We start from the raw sequence: 18,881 nt of genomic DNA, 5'->3' as shown, positions 1-18,881 counted from the left end.
CCCTGAAGGTCTGTGAGGTCCACGAGAACAATATCGTCTGTCTCAGTAGAAGCATGCCCAGACATTGTTGGGAGTGTATGCAGACATGTGGAGGCCACACACACACTGAGCCACATTATGATTCACGTTGGATGAGCGTGTGATTTCAGTTTTTATTAACAGCATGAAAATGAAAAAGACGGAAAAACCTTCAAAACCCTCATTTCACTTCAGCCATTGGTGCAACCTGAGGATTGTTATTGTTTTGAATATCAGGCCACATAACCCCAACTAATTAGGTAAATTGGCAACAGGAAAGTAACATGAGCTGCTATAAAAAGAGCATGACTCCATTAAAAGAGGTCCCGAACTAGCGAGCAGATGAAATCCTATCTCAAGCAAGAGTGGGAGGACATTTGGCTTTCAAAACCACAGCATCTGCTCTCTCGAGTACCCAAACACAAAGTGTTGCTGTATGAAAAGCTTTAAAAACAAAAACAAAAAACCAGCATCAAACAATAACATAAAACTATCTTTAGTTACATACAGGCTTTAATTTTGCTTTTGAGTTACATTTTACACAATGTCAGAACTTCAAGTTCAAAAACAAGTGAAGAGGTCGCGTTATATTCACATTAATCTTGCATCTGTTTCACTTCTGTCGATGATGCCAGGAATGTGAATGTGGGACGACTGCATCCATCAATAATTAAGTTTATTAATTACACCTATGCTTTCTAGCTACTATGTGTCATCAGATCTGCGGCGGAGAGAGTTGTCATGCTTATAATGTTATTGGTTACACCTCAGCTTTTGTGCTAAGACATAATCATGTGTACAGGTCCACTGAATGCTTTGTTCATTGTTTGTTGGGAGCTCATTTTGATCTTAAGTGGGCTGGACCAGCGAAACTGCGAGATAAATGTTTAAATTTGGACAAAAAGGTATGAAAGTCAAACAGTTTTCGTCAATTTACAAAAAAATCTTTATGCACTGCTTCACATTTTCCAAATCTGTACCTTGGGCCGGATTGGAGTCGTGCCAGGCTGATTCTGGCCCCCAGGCCTTGTATTTGGCACTCTTGACCTAAAGGCTCTTCAACCAAATTGTGTTTAAGATCATGGTCAAGGTCACATGTTTTGTTTTGTACAGGAAATGACCTGTAAATTGTCATAGATCGTGAGCTGAAGTAGCTACTTACATTCTGGTTCTGGTGACTTCCCCTCAGTCTGGCATCTATCCACTATGTTTGGACAACAGTTACTCATATTACAAGTAGAGATGGACCGATCCGATATTACGTATCGGTATCGGTCCGATACTGACCCAAATTACTGGATCGGATATCGGCGAGAAATAAAAAATGTAATCCGATCCATTAAATATCAAAAAAGCACCTCACAAAACTTGCTACACGGCGTAACTCGGCTCATAACCGTAGCACGTTGCAGCAGTATGCATCACGTGATAGAGCGGCTGTGTGTATTTGTAGCCTTGCTAGCAATCCAGCATTTCATCTCCGAGGAAGTTTTCCCAGAAAGAAGTAAAGCAAGTGTGTAAGTTCATCTCTGAATGTTTGTAAAGCATTCCCACATTAAGCTTAACAACCGATATATGGAGCGACTGCCCCCCTCTGTCTCTCTCTCTCCCCTACTGCTACTTCAATCGTGAAACTGCTTAATGATCAGCTGATCGGCTTTTCTGTCGTGAGTCCGTCTCTCTTCTTTGTTTTTGGCCCACGTCTCACCAGAAAGAGGAAACCAGCGGCTGAACAACAGCAGCACTATTAAGCTTGATAATCTGTTGTTAGAATTTATTTAAGATTACTTTCTACACCAGGATCTTTTTCTACGTAGCTGGTAACTGTGCAGGGGCGGATCTAGCAAAGTTTAGCCAGGGGGACCGATAGGGCATGAACAGGGAAAAGGGGGCACAAACACATACTTTTCTTTCTTATTCTCATTTAAAATGTCTAGCTTTTAATAAATAATTATCTGACTCTTACACCCAAAGTTTTAATCTGATGTAAAATATATAGAAGTCCATTACTGTATATAGTAACTGTTAAGTCTAATATACCCTAGTAAGCTGTAGTACTTTTTCCTTTGGGAAAGTACCATCTGTGAATTCTGCAATTCTGTTGAAGAAAGATGTTGAATCTATTTAATTATTCTTGAAAAATAATTTATTTCTGTGCATTTTTCCACACTGCATCAAATTAAATTTGATTACATCGATTAAGCATCATGAGGTGGAGGGTGGGGGGTGGTTCCCCATTTTTTTTTGCTGGGAGTTTGCAACCCTATTAGTTAGGTTGCTTAATATTTCTGCTAAGTACTCTTTAAAATACCAGAATAGGGAGGATGGAGTAGGTTTAAGTTTATTAGATTGATCAGTGTTGCTGAACTATGAAATATTTTGGGCACAGTGTATTTTTTACATACAGGTATAACAGAATAGCTTTAGTGTTGTTATTTATTTAAACTTGAGTATAAACTTATACAAAATGCAGCAAGATATTAAAAAAAAAACGTTTTATTGATTAAAAAACACACTATATCAGATTCATATCGGTAACGGCAGATATCCAAATTTATGATATCGGTATCGGTATCGGACATAAAAAAGTGGTATCGTGCCATCTCTAATTACGAGTATAAAATACTTGGGACTAACAGAAAGAAGTTGTCAAAATACACAAATGCCAAAGGTGCCCCATTAAAAACTCACCAGGAATACACCAGTCAGAGTACGTGAGCTCAGACTTTCAAACCAGTATTTCCCATTTACTAATTGGAAACATGTTTACTTACACTAAACGTGAGCTGTAACAATGGAAAAGTGGTTAACTGTGCATATTTTAGAGTGTTTTTGACTGACTTTGTCTCTGGTGGAGACTGGCTTGCAGCATTTAGCTGCAGCAGCTTTTATTCTCCCCATCTGTTGACTAATGTCACGTGTATATAAGCAGGTATCTCTTACTGAGAGGGAGAGAGAGAAAGAGAGGCAGGTGTGTGCTACAGTCTGTAGGTGAGAGATGTCAAGCAAATACAGCCCACGCTAAATGGGCCACACCAGTGAAAACTCACATTTCTATCAGAAGTAAGGAAGTCTAAGTACACATTTAACCTCTGAGATATCTTAATATAAGAAAAAGAAAGTGTAGTTTCAACAATACATACAGTTTTTCAACGTGACAAAGAAATGTTGATGTACTAAAGGAAAGAAATCTGTCACCAAAACTTTAAATTGTAAGAAATAAATGTGTCATGCCAGACTGTCATGCAATTATAAAACATAAGGTTTTTGTTAATTGACAGAAACTCATTTCCCCCCATTTCTGTAGTAGATAGTGGAAAAAACCCAGCAACATTTGTGCTATTTAATTATTAATTATTTGGTGTAATATCTTTGTCATGAGGAAACCGCAGTGTTTACGTTTCTGGCCTTCAGGCCTTATGTTTGATACTCCAGCTGTAGGTGATGCAGGGGTTCTGAGAGGCCTTTCTATTCTTTCCTGCATTTATAACATTGCTTCTCAAATCCTTCCCGCCCTTAAATCTTTGCTTGCGGGCTAAGGTGCTCGCATAAGATGAATGAATAGCTCCCCCTGCTGGTCAACTCATTCAAATAGTTAAAATCAGGAAATGCCATGACATCTCCCTTCTGAATTGACAGCTGCTACTGTGCTTAATTAAATTACACGGGAAGCGCTTTTGGGACCGAGGTGTGCAGGATACATTGCATTAAAAATCACAGCAGGACCAGCGAGATAGCTAAATGTGCTGCATTATTTTTGTGGTAGCACAAAAAGGCACAATCTTCCTGTTATTCACTCGCTAACAGTTCATACGTCGACGAGGCTCTTCTTACAGATGTTTACAGCGCTGTGGCCTGACGAAAACCGCTCCGTACAGCAAGCCTTCTGTCACCGCCGCCTGAGGAGGGACTCAATTCACACTGACGTTTCCCGCCAGCCAATCGCATCATTCTATTCGGGCTCGTTAGCCAATCACGACCCGTTAGGCTGTCTGTCAACTTGACTGTGAGAGCTGGGGCTAAAGACGGAGGATATCAGTGGAAATACTTGAATTAAATGAGTCTGACAAGCTTCCAATTCAAAGGCATACACTGAAAAACATCGACATCGTTTATGCGAAGAGGGTAAGTTTGAAAAGTTTAGCAGCGACCTTTGAGTCTTTGTCTTACCTTTTAGTTTTAATCCGTGCTTGTTATATTCTGCAAGCCGAGGCACTGCTAATTAGGCTAGTCCTGGAAATTATTACTTATATTTTTTGATTTAGTAAAAGAAAGTGCTCTGTTCAACTTTCATGGGGGCCAAAGCGGCCACTATGCCCAAGTGTCTTTAACTTACCCTTTAAAGCACCGCGGTAGCTCCTCCCAGCGGAGGGGGCACGCAGAAAATCAGTTAAACGCAAGCCTCTGCCCCCACCCTCCAATGCATTGCTTAGTTTTGGTTGCACAGACTGTCGGGTACTGTGTTTGTAGATGCAGAGTCACACAGCTGAGCCCTGCGTGAACGTCTGAGGGGATCATGATACCAGAGGCCACAGCTGCAGCTGCATCCAGGTCCTCAGAGCAGAAGTAAGTTAGCAAAGTTAATCGTTATTTGACAGTGCCTGCTATAATAACCCAGCTTCCCTCTGTTAACCAGTTCTCCTGTTTCTGAATTCCCAGTAAGAGGTCTCGTGCCAAGGCGGACACCTCTGAAGCCGTCAGTCACTCAGAGGAGGACTCTGGGAATGAGAACAGGCGAAAGAGTGTGGTATGTGTTATCCACTGATGCTCATGCAGGCTTACACAAAAAAACCCGCTTCTTCTGCTTCTTTTTCTTCTTTTTCTTCTTCTTCTTTTAGCTGCTCCCTTTAGGGGTTGTCATATCTGATCCCCTGCTTCCACCTCCACCTATCCCTAGCATCCTTTTCTATCACATCAACCCTCCACATGTGAGGTCTTCCTCTTTTCCTTCTGCCTGGCAGCTCTATATTCTACAGCCTTTGTCCAATATATCCATTAGTCCTCCTCTTCACATCTCCAAACCATCTCCTAACTTTGTCTCATAAATGCTAAACCTGAGCTCATTTGTAATCTTGTCCATCCTTGCACCAGCTGGTGAAAGCCGCCATGTTGACCCACAAGTGGCCCAAGTGGATATCAGTGTTCTGCCTAATTGAGTTTAGTGTATGTGGCTACAAACCAGCCACATACGTAGTCCGGAGAAGAGAAGTCGTAGGTGTTCTAATGCTGTGGAGGCAAACTTGTGTCTGCGCCTTCAGACTGATTTTCACTCGACCTCGACTGGAAATCGTTGCACATTATTTCAGCCGGCTGTATTTTCTTCACCTGTCACGTTTTCAATCCCGGCAGAGACGAAGGAGGCGAACACACGAGAGCTCCGAGAATGTCAAGTGCAAAAGTCCCAAAGCCAGCTGCAGCGGCACAAGGAGAGCAGGAAGAGGACACAGCAAACAGAAGCACGTGGAGGCCGTCACCTTGTTTGAAGTGATCACCATGGGCAGGAGTGCCATGCAGGTAACTTCGTACACATTGTGTCGCTTTGTTGAATTTAAAAAGGGAAGCGTTGTAATCTCTACTATCTGTCAGAGCTGCTGATTTCACCCTGGCTATTGAGCAGTTATAACAGGCTATAAAAATCCCACATCCTCAGTGTAGAAATGGAAGATTCTTAATTGTGTACAACAATATTATGATTCACCGGGTCTTCTTTGATGCCTGAGCAGGCGGTGATAGATGACTGGATTGAGGCGTATGGGTCAGACAGAGACTCCTCTCTCCTCGACCTCATCAGCTTCTTCATCCAGTGCTCTGGGTGCAAAGGTAAGCAGACCTGCCAGCGCGCACATACGTGCAGCATACCAACAAAGGGCTTTGTCTTTAGCGTGCTTTCTGTTTTTTTTTAAGGTGTCGTCACAGCAGAGATGTGTCAGAGCAAAGAGGACAGCGAAGTCATGAGCAAGATGGTCGAGGAGCTGGATGAGGTAAGAGGATTTCAGCTCGGCGCTCTTTCGTGTTATTATGTGAAGCATGTTTTGGATGTTGTGGAAGAGAAACTGTATTTGCGTGTTTCAGACTGCTGGTCTGCAGTATAAGAAGTTTCTGGCTTTTCCGTGGATCCTCACAGTCACGTGGCCCATGGATACAGTCAGTACCCACTCACTGCACTTTAAGCACTTCCTGTCAGCAATGGCCAGTTACTGCTCTTCCATTTTTTGTAAATGAACTTTTATTTTCTTTTATCAGCTTTAAACACAAAGTGACAAACAAAGTAGTGTGGTATATAGAGATATTTGTGGCATCTTGATGTTTTTTACTTTGCTTTTTCTTCTGTTTCCAATATATTTGTTGTTATTTCAGCTACATTCACACGTTTGAAATAAAACGGTCAATCAATCAGTCAAGTAAAGCCGATGGTTCAGTAGCTTGTAGAACCACCTTTAGTTGCAGTAACTTTAAGTAACAGTTATATGTATGACTTTATTAGTCTCTCACATCACTTTGGAGGAATTTTGGCTTGCTCATCTTTACAGTGTTGCTTCAGGTCATTGAGGGTTGCAGGTATTCGTTAATGGACAGCAATCTTAAAGTCCTGCCATTTTAATCAGATTGAGGTCTCAGTGACAGGGCCACTGCAGCACTTTGATTCTTTTCTTTTTCAGCCATTCTGTTGTAGATTTTCTCAGGTTCTTGGGATCATTGTCCTACTGCGTCACCCAACTATAGCTATGTTTTAGCTGGCAGACAGGTGGCGTTATATTTGAGTCTAGAGTACTTTGGTATACGGTTCCAGGCCACTCAGTGACTGCAAGGCGTCTGTTTCCTGTGGCTGCACGACAAACCAAATTCATCACGCCTCCACCACTGTGCTGACAGCTGGTATGAGGTGTTTGTGCTGATATGTTGAGTTCGGTGTTCATCAAATGTTGTGCTGTGCATTACATCTCCTCTTTGGTACACTTATACTTAGTCTGGTGGTTTGTTCGGATGGAACTTTGCCAACCTAAGCTGTGTTGACATGTTATTTTTTAGAGAGAACAGCTTTCTCTTGGTGTTCATTAAAAGAAAAACAGAATGACAAGGATGCTGTTTTTTATTTTTAATGTAGGAATCTTTGAAGTTGAAGTCTTGGGATTCAGACAGATATCGACAATAAACCTGCAAAATGTGGAAGTTTTTAGTTCAGTGTTGCTGTTCGTTTGTTCACACGTGGTGGATTGACTGAGCATGAATCCTGTTTTGCAATAACATACTGTTTACATGTCAGGCTCAGTTACTTTCATTTTCACATATAATTCACTGAGCGGTTCCACCACAGCGGCAGGGCGGGGTTACAGTTGTGGTCAAAGGTTTACTTTCACTCATCATGAGCATGAATGTCAGGGCAATTTGGCCTTTAGTGATTTATTTCAACTTACAGTACAGTATGCATCTTTAATGACTTTAAACAACAAGAAGTGGATGCACTAATTTGAATTTGTTTAGGATTTTCTTGAATACACACAGGGTCAAAAGCATATTTACAGACAAATTTTCTCTCATTTGAGGGTCACAATTTAAGTCTTCTTCTAGACTTTGGCAAAGTACTTACGTACAGTTTGAAGTGATGATCTTGGAATCTACAGTTGTTTAGAAATGCTTGAAGAGATTGTAGAACCTTCAGCACCACTTATTAAAAGATTTTAGTAAGTGTAGGTATATACTTGAGGCTCTGTGTATACTTATGCACTTGTGCATAAGTATACATTTGATAAAATTCAAACTTGTGCACCCAGTTCTTGTTTTTGAATCATGAGTGTATTTAAACTTCTAAGCACAACTGCAAACTGGTTTTACTTAAAAGTGGCGTATACCCGTGTTTAAAATGAAAAGTCTTGTAGTAGTAGGGGTGATGCAGTACGGCTGTATGGCACTGAGATTAGCCGGTCTACCGGGATTGTGGCTGAGCTTGACTTTGATGCCTTCCTAAGCTAACGCTCTGCTCAATTAGCCAAAAAAGCACAATAAAAATGTTTGACTCCTTGCACAAATGTACCTTTTACATGATTTTCTATACATGTTGCAAAATTATTAGCATTAATTTTCTTGTTCATGAAAACCTTCAGTACGAATCTGATATACTGTATGATACTAATCACCTGGAAAAAAGCATTTCAGTAACATTTTGGATACTTCAAATGTCTTAAACTTGCTAAACCTGCTGTCTCTTTCTCTCCTCCGCTGTAGGACAGTGTTGAGTATCCTCTGGTGCAGTCTGGACCGTACGGCCGCTGGTTTCACTCCGAGTTCTGCGACTTTGTGTCTGTGCTGGTGGCTCAGTGTCAGCACGGCATCATCTTCGACGGCTACCTGATGAACACCCTCATCTCGCTGCTCACCGAGCTGTCAAACTCTTGCGTGCGAGCATTCAGACACACCTGCACGCTAGCGGGTAAGAGCGAAACTACGTGAATCAGCATTCAGACACACTTGCGGATAAACTAACCCGTACTTTCGATGTGGACTTCTCTAATCAGCGGTGAAGCTGCTGAGCTCTCTGGTGGGCGTGGCCCTCAGCTTGAGCGCTGGCATTGAAAACAGTCAGAAGCTGTATGAGGTGCAAAAAACGAAGACGATGAGGCAGAAGAGCGCGCAGCAGCTGGAGAAAGTACAGAAGAAGATCGCAGAGGTACACAGAGAATGAGCAGGACGAAACTGAAAGGACTTTTCCTTTTATTGACGGTGTGGCTTCTGTGTAACCTTCCTGATGCTCCTCTAGTTGCAGGAGAAGCGAGCAGAGATCGAGAGCATGATGGACATCATCTTCAAGGGAGTTTTCCTTAAGCGATACCGGTACAGTTTTCTCTGACATGCTTCATTATTTAAATGTTTAATCTATACTGCATTATTATTTTAACTCAACTCGGGTTTGTGGGTGTTTGCGTGCTCGTGCAGTGATGTGCTTCCAGAGATCCGCTGCGTCTGTATGGAAGAGTTGGGTTTGTGGATGAAGCTCTACAGTTCTGTGTTTCTCAGCGACAGTTACCTCAAATACGTGGGCTGGATGATGCACGACAAGGTAGCCAGCAGCAAAATAACAACAAAAAAATCATCATGGGATAATTTTTACAACGCTGCCTGGCTGCTGTTTATCTTTCAGGTGCCAGATGTGCGTCTCAAGTGTGTGTTAGCTCTGCAGGGTCTGTACGGAGATCCCCTCTTCCTGCCTAAACTAGACCTGTTCACCAGCCGCTTTAAGGTAATCGAGCCTCCATCAGGACCGGTGAAATCTGAATTACCTACACTGCCTTCAAATATCACTGGCTTGTCATGTCATGTTCGAGCCTTAAGAGCTCAATATAGCTGGAGATGTGGACAAGACTTTTAATAAAGCGCTGCTCATAATAATGATCTAATACTGCAACTACTACTACTTCTACTACTGATAATAATAGTAATAGTAATTGATAGGGTTTTTTGTATAGCTCTGATTAAAACAAGCATCACAAAGTGCTTTAATGCTCTTGTACTGTTGTGTTCCAGGACCGGATCATCTCCATGACCCTGGATAAGGACAGTGAAGTGGCAGTGCAGACCATGAAACTCCTGGTGCTCATCTCCAAGTGAGTCTGTTTGATCTGTCATCTAATCTTCTCACTCACTTCTTCATTCTGTTCCTCTTCACATCCACTTCCTTCCTCACTCCTCAGGACATCTGACGATGTGCTCACTCCAGAAGACTACAAACACCTCCTCCAGTTTGTTTACTCTTCACAGCGCCCTCTTGCGGCCACTGCGGGGGAGCTGCTCTTCTCAAAGTATGTCTTCCTATGTCACTTGAAAAACAACTTAGCGGTTTATTAGTGCTTCCATATGATATAGATTGTCTCTGTCAGGCTTCTCAATGCTGTAGCCCCTGCATCTGATACTCAGGATGGATCGAATGAAGAGGAAGCGTGTAAGCAGCAAACATTTGCCAGACTGAAGGCTCTGCTGCACTTCTACCAGGAATCTGAGGTGAACACAGACTGGCTGTTTCAAGTCTAAGCTCCAGTCTGAGCTAAGAAAGGACTTTCTTCTCTATTGTGTTATCACCTAGTTTACATCTGTGATGTTGTGAATCATGTAAAGCTTATGCTTTCAGCTGCACAACCACGTGGTGTACTTGGTGGACAGTCTGTGGGACTGCGGTGGAGCTTTGCTGAAGGACTGGCCCTCCTTCACGTCTGCACTGCTACAGGACTCTTCCTCATGCAGTCCAGGTAGGGAAATGTGTGCTGTCAGTTCCTAATAATTTTCCCTCACCAAAGATTTTTTTGTGGATTGAAAGGACTGTTTAAAATCATCCACAACCTTCATCTTCCTCATTCTGGTTTTCAGTTGTTTCCTCCACAAAAAAAACATGTTAGATCCTCTGTGAACTCCTGCTTTTCTAAGTATATGTGTGTGTATGTAGGTTTCACCCTTGCTGAACAAGCAGTGCTTGTAGAGATCCTGGTAGCGTCGGTGCGTCAGGCCTCAGAGGGACCTGTGCTGGCAGGGAGGAGTGGAGCGAAGAAGGTCAGTGGAAGATCTCTGTGCTCTCTTTGTATGTGAGATAGCACACTGATAACTCATCATTTAAAAGACATAAGTGTTTATTTTGTTGTGTTTCAGGTAATGAGTGCCAGAGATAAGAAGATTCAGAACGATGACTGTTTGAAGCTCACTGAACATCTCCTGACGGTGTTTCCAAAGCTGCTGTCTAAGGTGTTTATTCCACATGTAGCTGTTCCTATATAAATCAGTGTGATTCTGTATCCAGGCATCTGTGCTGCACTATTAAATTCTGGTTGTTATATTGTAATGTCTCTATTCTCTCTGCAGTTTTCAAGTAGCAGTGACATCCTTGCCTCCCTGATGAGGATTCCTCAGTACTTCCTCCCAGAGTGTCTGCACGCTGAAAACACACAGGTGTGCACACCTGCACTCAGTTTACACTATTTCATCATACAGAAATGGGAATGTGGTAATAGGCCTCCTTTCCTTATCCTGAAAGGAGGCCTATTCCACTCATTTCCATCCATGTGTTTTTATTCACGGACTAGAGCAGCGGTCCCCAACCCCTGGGCTAAGTCGCTTGGTACCGGGCCGTGAGAGTTGAGGGTCGGGTGTGAAATTTATGGTTTTCAGGGTTTTTATCGTTAACTTGGTTTCCCTGGGTCTTTTCCCGTGTTGTAGTTGTGTCTTATTTTGAAAGAAATATTTACACGTTACCATAGCAACCAGAGAGCATTAAGGGGCAGAGAGGAGGATGTTACTCTCAGTGTTGTTGGAGGACGCTGCTAATAAAGTTACACAATTACACAGTGAATTTGCATTTCTTATTATATTTACAAAATACCATCGTTTTTGTCTTAGTCGTATTAATTTACTTTGTTTTATTTATCTGCGACACCTTAAAGGCCGGTTCGTGAAAATATTGTCTGACATTAAACCGGTCTGTGACGCAAAAAAGGTTGGGGACCGCTGTACTAGAGTATCTTCGAATGATTCATAATAGAAGATAACCTTCAAGTGGTTTTTTAACAGAGTGAGGGATTTTCAACACACAATTTCTCAACATACTACTACTAGTTCTGTTTGGTAAACTTAATGGTGAAATGACACTACTCCAATACTCAGCTGGGCTATCGTCTTAGCTTTTTACTTTCATTATACATCACAAAGCCTGCAAATGAGTTTTGCTACCAAATGCGATGTTTTCAAACTGCTTAAACGTATAACATGAGCTGTGTCGCTCCTGTAGGCGGTGTCCAGCCTGTTGACAGAACTGGAAGCTGTTTTAGACGTCCACTCAGGCCCGGCTGTTCTGGAGGGAGGGGCCCGCGTGTTCCTCTCTCTCTGTCGCGAGGAGACAGCTTGGTGCTCCCCCGCCCGAGCTGCTAGAGACTCTCTGGTCCAGCGTTGGGTGGACCGACTGACAGCACTGCTGGGGGAATCGCTCAAGGTGAGTACTGCTGGATTTATGTGGACGCAATTATTGTGTGTCAGGCTTGTATTCATGTATCCAGAAAAAAAAGAGTGATTACCTTGTACTTCTATTCTGATTTTACTTTTACTCATCACGCCTGAAATCCTCGAAATGTTAGACACTGAAAGCAACTCTCATGAAGTCTGACTTCTCTTACACAGGGTGAAAGTTTCTCTGCTGATGAGGAGAAAATCAGAGAGATTTTAGCCATGCTGAAGAAACTTAGAGCTTTCAACAAGTAAGACTTGACAGTCGTTTAAAGTCAAGCGTGAGTATGGTGCTGCTGATGTGGATTTATGTGGCTGTTTCTCTTCGTGTTTCCATAGTTGCCATGACCTGAGCCAGTGGGGTCTGTTTGATGTGCTGTCTCCTCTCCTGTCAGTAGAGAGCAGCCTGGAAGGAGCTCCACCTGAGGTATCATCCCCACCTGCTGTGTAGACAAATGTGGTCTTTGTACTGCGCACACATCTTCAGTGTATTTCCACTTCACTGTGTTTGCAGGTGTTGCTGGAAGTACTGCAGTGTTTGTCCTTTTCCATGATGTGGTCGCTCAGCACCAGCAGTCAAACTCTGACCTGCAGGGTGAGCTACATCCGCTTTACAGCTCAGTCTTTAACCTGTGTGAATGTAGTGATATAGAGATGAGGTGTTAGCAGCGATGTATGTGCACTTACACAGAAAACACTCTATGTGTTCCCAACATTTTAATCATTTTTGATAATTAAAAAGACCGTGTTTTATTTTAAAGTCATATGTAGTCAATGTTCCCTCTAATTTTTCATGTGTCTGAGCGAACACACAAACTCCCTGAGCGATCTTGTGGACCACTGTGAGCAACATTAGTCCTGTGCACTGTGGTCACGCCAGCTATGTTACATGTTTTTTTTTTTTTTTGTCTTGATGCATTCTCAATCATCCAGGAAAGTAAATCTCCAAAAGTTGATTCTGTTGAACTGACCTCCCAGCCCATTGTTCCTTCAGTGGGCTGGTTTCAGTCATTATGCAAATGTACTGTTTATAAGATTTGGGGAAACCTGCAGTCAGCTGAGACTGAAGAAGTCACTTGGATGAGTGACGAAACGTTTCTCCCACAAAACGCTACGTCCAGATGAACAGAATCAACTTTTGGAGATACATGGTTTATTAAAATAATAAAATTACAGCTTTTACATTTCTGTTAGACTACTTTTAATTAACTGCTTTAGCCCACTTACAATTAAAATGTAAAAAAAAAAAAATCTTGTTCATGGCCTGTGTAGTATGTTAACACTATTGGAAGTAAAAATAACTTGAACTCCAATTTTGAAAACACAACTTTCTTCTTTTTTTTTTTTTTTTCTTTTTTTTCTTTTTTTTTTAAATAAAGCTTTGACTTGTATTATGAGTCTGTGGTCTGGGAGAGAGTCCTGTAACTCTCTGTTTGCAAAATACAGAATATAATGACCAATGTTGGGAAATTAATTATATAGTTACTTCTTCGAAAAAGTTACTGAGTTTTACAAACAACAAAGTTTTTTGCAGCTGTTTACCTAAAAATGCAGCCAAGGCGTTTTTTAAACAAACATTTCAAACTATTTACAGAACAATCAGCTGTTCTGCATCAAATCTGATGCCACACAAATTATTTGTGCCACTCCAAAAAATAATTTCTGTCCACTATGAGATAAAGGAGAACAACAGCCTGATACCTGCAGGCCTGACAACAGGAGATGTATCACTGCTGTAACACCTGTAACATTCAGCAGTCGCCTCGTTGTTCTGACACACACAACAAAACTATTGACTACACTACACACTAACTACACAAGATTTGTGGTAAGCGTCGCAAATCTCTCATCTCAAAGCCGCCTTCACTCCTAAAACTTCCTCCCGTTTCTTAACAACTAAATGCCATGTTTTGATTGGTCGACATTGTAAATTTTTCGACCAATGGGAAAGGGTGGGGGGTGTTTTGGTTTCGTCTTTGCTCACAGGCGGAGAGCGCTTGTTTCGAGCGTTTTCCTTATAAAACGCCGTTTTTACCGTTTCTTCCCGCAGTAAATATAAACAACGATAGTATCCAGGAAGAAAACCAAACATTGCTTTTTTTTTTATCATAACTCTGGTTTTACGTGGCCTATCAACACAATTTAAAAACTGGTATAACGTCCACACTTTTTCTGTCAATTGTTCCGTCTGTCCTGCTCACATCTCCAATGGTTGTACATGTTGTCATTAACGTGGCTTCACTCTACATCAGCCACGCCGCTTTGCTAGCTAAAACACCGGCGTCGGCACATATTTACTTTAATTTCAATTCAGGTTAGAATTTTTTTGTGTTTGCGCGCAACGCAGATTTTCCTTGCGCAGAGACCGTGCCAACAGTGCGTGCGCAGCTTAGAGGGAACATTGTATGTAGTGTTTCTTTTTCGCTTTTGTTTTTTTTTGTTTTTTTGAGTCTGGATGCTTGGGTCAGAGTAAAATTCTCACTCAAAATCAAAAGACATCCCCTCAGAACAGCTGTATTAAAAGTGAAGGAAGATAAACTGCAAATAAAAGTATACTACTGTTCAGAGGTTTTGGGTTCTTTTCCCTGTAAATTAAGGATTTAAATTTTACTGTTTAAGCTAAAATAACATAAAAATAATATAAAACCGGTTGTTAGGCTAGAGACCTGTCCATGGTGTACCCTTCCTCCCATCTTATTGCAGCTGGAATAGGCTCCAATCGCCCTGTGAGCCTGAATTGGATAAATGGAACAAGATTGATGGATCTACCTAGGCTTACAGGGGCTCATTTTCTGTGTTTCTGTGCTGTTTTGTGTTCCCTAATTCAGGATTATCTTTTGAAAGCCTGATTTATCAGCTGGAAACAGTTTTACTGATCACAAAATAATAAAATCTGCATTGTTGAGACTCTGTAGCATCAAACTCTGTGGGTTTAATACACTTCTGAGGGTTTGAAGGGTATACCATGCAGGAAACTGCTGAAAAAAGAAGTTTCTGTACAACCGTGTGTACTACTTCCTGGCTTGTATGAGTAAAATGTGATGAAGCAGCCAGCTGAGGAACTGTAATGTGTCAGTTTCTCAAGCCCTAATATACTTGTGAGCTGATCTTTTTACCTTCTGCTAATAAGGCAAAATGCTAATGCTATAAAAGGAGCAGTACACACCGTAGCAGTCTAGTAGCAATCTCGCAGATGTAATAATCTATTTCTTAGAAATGTTCTTTCAAAAAATGACATTTTTAAATGAACCTGAACTTTTAAACAGTAATGCTAATTTCTTGACAAAAAAGTAACAAATTTTATTTGATTTGACAGTTTCACATCTTAACAACACCTTAGGAAGTTTTCATTAATTATTAATGTATTATTATGCAAATCAATAGAAGTTTAAAATCATATTTACAAGTTATTACAAGCAGCCAGAAACAGAAGAATTAGAGCTGAAATGATCAGTCAGTTAATCAGTCAACACTGTTTGTGTTTAGGAGAAGGCGCAAGCCCAGAGGCTCCAGCTGCGTCTCTTCTGCGAGAGAAGTCATCACTGTCTGTCCCACGGTGACCTCAGTGTGAGGCAGCAGGTACGCCTGCTAACCATTTCGACACTTCCTTCTTCTTCTTCTTCTTCTTCAGGCCTTTCTAACGTCTTCTCATTTTTTCCAATTTCAGGCCTTCCTGGGTGTGTGTGACGTCCTGACGGCTCACTCCTACCAGCTACGCGTGTGGGATCCCACCTCTTTCGGTCCACTGCTCTACACGCCCAGCCCCAAACTGCAGAGGGCGCTGTTGACCTTTGTGTGCGTGCACGTCTTTGTCGGCTCAGACTATGACAGCCAGAGCAGGGGTGAGACGCCAGCCTGTTTAAGTGGCTTTATTTTTTCTTATCCTTACCTCACTTTAAAGGATGTTTTAGCCTCTCTGTTCAGAATGATGTAAGTCCACAGGCAGTGGGTGGCTCTCTCTGTGCTCACCTTAAATCAGGCTTTAAGATTTCTGTGTATGTTTGATTGTGAGCAGAGAGGAAATAAGAGAGAAGGGGAATGAAGAAGTACGAGAAGTGAAAGCAAAAAGTCCTACATTAAAAATGTGACCCGAGCAGAGGAATAAAAGTATCATTAGCAAAATGAGCTTAAGTACTCTCCCGGTGATGGAGTATTATTTATGGCATGATTGGATTGTTAATACTAATGCATCAAAGCCTGAGCAGCATTAGCTGGTCGAAGTTTACTTTTAATCAGGCCTCCTCTGAAGGCTCGCAGCATGAATCTTTGGGGATCGTAAAAAAAGGATTAATGGGTCAGGAAAGAGGAGAAAACAAAAATCCGATGCTACAAATTTGTATTCATTTCTCTTTAATCCTTCGATGCAGCGGATGGAAGTCAATGGATAATTTGACCTCTTTGGGTCTCGAACATGTAGTTAAGTGAAACCATCTGAGAAGTTTAAAGGGGAAATGACTCTCTGGTGAAACGGCTCAGCAACTCATGGATATCTGAAACACGACAAGGGGGCCAGCGGCAGGGGGGCACAAAAAGCCAAAAAAGTGTCTAAGGCATTGGTTTTCATTTTTATTTTAACTTCTTTTTTTTTCTAACCAATCAAAGTATTATGATTTAACGTTTGTTTTTATGGCAAGAAAAGTAACTACAGCTGGTTTTTGGAATAAAGAACAGAATACTGAAGCGTGCCCATTGCAGCGCCGTGCGGTAGATGGCACTCTCACTCTGCCGCTGCCCTGAGCGAGCCGCTGACTGAGTGTGGCGGCCCCGCTGTGGTAAAAACATGCAGATATTAAATGCACGGCCACACATTTGGCTTAATAAGTCGCTGCAGAGCCGCCTGCTGACTGTAAATGGGGTCTGATTTCCAACCTGACCTGACAATTGACCCTCAATTACAAAGGAAGCCTTGTTAATGTCCTCAGACTGAAACAGGGTTGACTAATTTGTAAGAAGGGATGTTAGACTTTGTTATGCAAAGCGATGCAGCTTGTAAGCGGATGACGGCGACACGCTTCTGTCTGCTCTGAAATGAAGAAAACAAGAGTGACATCTTGGAAATACATAGTTTTTTTTCCCTTTATAAAGTCCTGCAAGTAAACTTATGAATTCATCCACAGCTGACTATATCGAAAACATTTTATTATCTTTACTATAGCGTCTACTTTCAGAGACATATTGCATCCAAATATGGGGATAGTCTAGAGAAGTCAATAACTGTCCTGGTGGGAATCTCTTAAATGTTCAACCAAATACGATACAGGATTATTGGTTTTTGAACATGTAATAAAAAGCTATTGTTTTATTGGATTTGCCTGGTAACGATTTTGTTCTATAGACAGTGTTTTCTATTAGCTGCTGGATCAGAGATCACTCGGAGGGCAAGGGCACTGAGTTAAATCATAAAATCAGGGCAATCTCTTTCCGTGAGAAAATTCCATTAACTCTGGCTCACCTCCGAGCCTATTTTATTAGCCTTGTGAAAGATTGAAGCCACATGGTGTCACAACCATAACTCCAGTGTTATGTTATCTTTGATATCCACCTGCTAAAGCCATTGTCCTGAAACCAACTAAAACACTCTTTCCTGTGTCTGCTTTGTTCTTTTCTTTCTGTTATATGACTTCTCATCATTAATCACTCTTTGGCGTCCCACCACTTCGCGACCGATCGCACGCCCTGCCTGCTTTTGGGCTCTCAGTCAGTGAAAACTCTCAAGTGGAGAAACTGGAGGACCTTCACAAACGGAGAAATGTGCTTGCAGCCTACTGCAAACTGATAATACACGGAGTGCTGGAGATGAGCATGGCAGCAGAGGTCTTCATGTACTACATGAAGGTAAAGGTGAACTCCTCAAATGAGTAGTGTGACATTATGGGGAAGAGCACTAATAAGCTTTTGAGTAGCGAGGAGGTCGAGTGCCTCTCTTAGCATAAAGACTGGAATCAGTAGATGCTGTAAATGACAACGTAACCTGACGTGAACCTCCTGAAAAATGTAACGACAAGTCGGGTCAATGCGACCCACAATGACTTGAATGGCGTGGAAGGTTGCGGCTGTACGGGTTAAAGAGGCGTTTCCAGCTACATCGTAAGTTATGAAGTCTTAACCAAGCTTCGTTCGATCTTTTTCGGTCCATTTGTAAATCTTGGTTATACTATGTTTCGGAAGGGATCTTTATCACTGGGTAATGTTATGATTCACCAATCATTAGCCAATGAGCATGCAGTTTCACAGTCAGACCCGCCCCCCTGTCATCGCAACAAGTTTTAGAACACCAAGATTAACACGATGAAACCCAGTTTGTCTTACACATCTGTAAAAAGTGATTCTTCCTGTTCTGTCCTTTCAAAATAAAGGTTGTTAATATATACACTATTTGATTTTAAACATTCTGATAGTTGCATGAGCTATTATTATTTAGACACACACACACACACACACACACACACAAAGAGATTGGTAATATAATTAAGTTAGATTATTTTTTTTGTATAAACAAGCAAAAAAAAATGACATGTATATTTCTTTGTAATATTTATATTGATGTGAACATAATATACAGATGTCTTGGAACAAAAATGCAGCAGCTTTAATCCAACACTAGCAAGAAGACAACTTGTTATAATGTGTTGTGGTGACAGGAAGTACACATGCGTAAAACAAATCGAGTTTCCGTGTACATATCAGGCAGTGATGGGCCTTCAGAAACCAGTGAAAACCTAAATATGTTTCATTAAACTCTCTTAAATTATGGTTAATGTTATAATCTTGTGTTATTTAGGTTGCGTGTGGAAATAAAGTCTTGTTTTATAGTATCTGTGGTTTATTTGGCCTTGTTCAGCATCCAGTTGGGTTTAAAACCCTCTAAAGGACCTTTTCAGTTTCTT

General features: G+C 41.5%; 1 protein-coding gene across 1 annotated transcript in view; it reads left to right on the top strand.

Annotated features, from left to right (window-relative positions):
- Positions 1-3,522: 3,522 nt before the first annotated feature.
- Positions 3,523-18,881, top strand: part of LOC146370931 (cohesin subunit SA-2) — a 17,914-nt gene continuing 2,555 nt past the window's right edge. Inside the window, exons 1-26 of the mRNA XM_084954651.1 lie at positions 3,523-4,143; positions 4,489-4,584; positions 4,678-4,765; positions 5,368-5,532; positions 5,742-5,838; positions 5,923-5,999; positions 6,091-6,162; positions 8,242-8,446; positions 8,532-8,683; positions 8,774-8,847; positions 8,950-9,073; positions 9,155-9,253; positions 9,538-9,617; positions 9,705-9,812; positions 9,891-10,011; positions 10,139-10,256; positions 10,451-10,554; positions 10,651-10,743; positions 10,861-10,947; positions 11,783-11,983; positions 12,169-12,245; positions 12,334-12,421; positions 12,509-12,589; positions 15,481-15,573; positions 15,662-15,836; positions 17,693-17,829. Coding sequence (XP_084810777.1) covers positions 4,535-4,584; positions 4,678-4,765; positions 5,368-5,532; positions 5,742-5,838; positions 5,923-5,999; positions 6,091-6,162; positions 8,242-8,446; positions 8,532-8,683; positions 8,774-8,847; positions 8,950-9,073; positions 9,155-9,253; positions 9,538-9,617; positions 9,705-9,812; positions 9,891-10,011; positions 10,139-10,256; positions 10,451-10,554; positions 10,651-10,743; positions 10,861-10,947; positions 11,783-11,983; positions 12,169-12,245; positions 12,334-12,421; positions 12,509-12,589; positions 15,481-15,573; positions 15,662-15,836; positions 17,693-17,829 — 2,766 coding nt within the window. The 5' untranslated portion in view covers positions 3,523-4,143; positions 4,489-4,534. The remainder of the gene's footprint in view (positions 4,144-4,488; positions 4,585-4,677; positions 4,766-5,367; positions 5,533-5,741; positions 5,839-5,922; positions 6,000-6,090; positions 6,163-8,241; positions 8,447-8,531; positions 8,684-8,773; positions 8,848-8,949; positions 9,074-9,154; positions 9,254-9,537; positions 9,618-9,704; positions 9,813-9,890; positions 10,012-10,138; positions 10,257-10,450; positions 10,555-10,650; positions 10,744-10,860; positions 10,948-11,782; positions 11,984-12,168; positions 12,246-12,333; positions 12,422-12,508; positions 12,590-15,480; positions 15,574-15,661; positions 15,837-17,692; positions 17,830-18,881) is intronic.

The sequence above is a fragment of the Perissodus microlepis genome, chromosome 16 (genome assembly GCF_051167445.1).
Source record: "Perissodus microlepis isolate ML-2025 ecotype Zambia chromosome 16, ASM5116744v1, whole genome shotgun sequence".
NCBI lineage: Eukaryota > Metazoa > Chordata > Actinopteri > Cichliformes > Cichlidae > Perissodus > Perissodus microlepis.
Note: the sequence above shows the minus strand (reverse complement) of the source record. Positions and strands in the feature narration are given on the sequence as shown.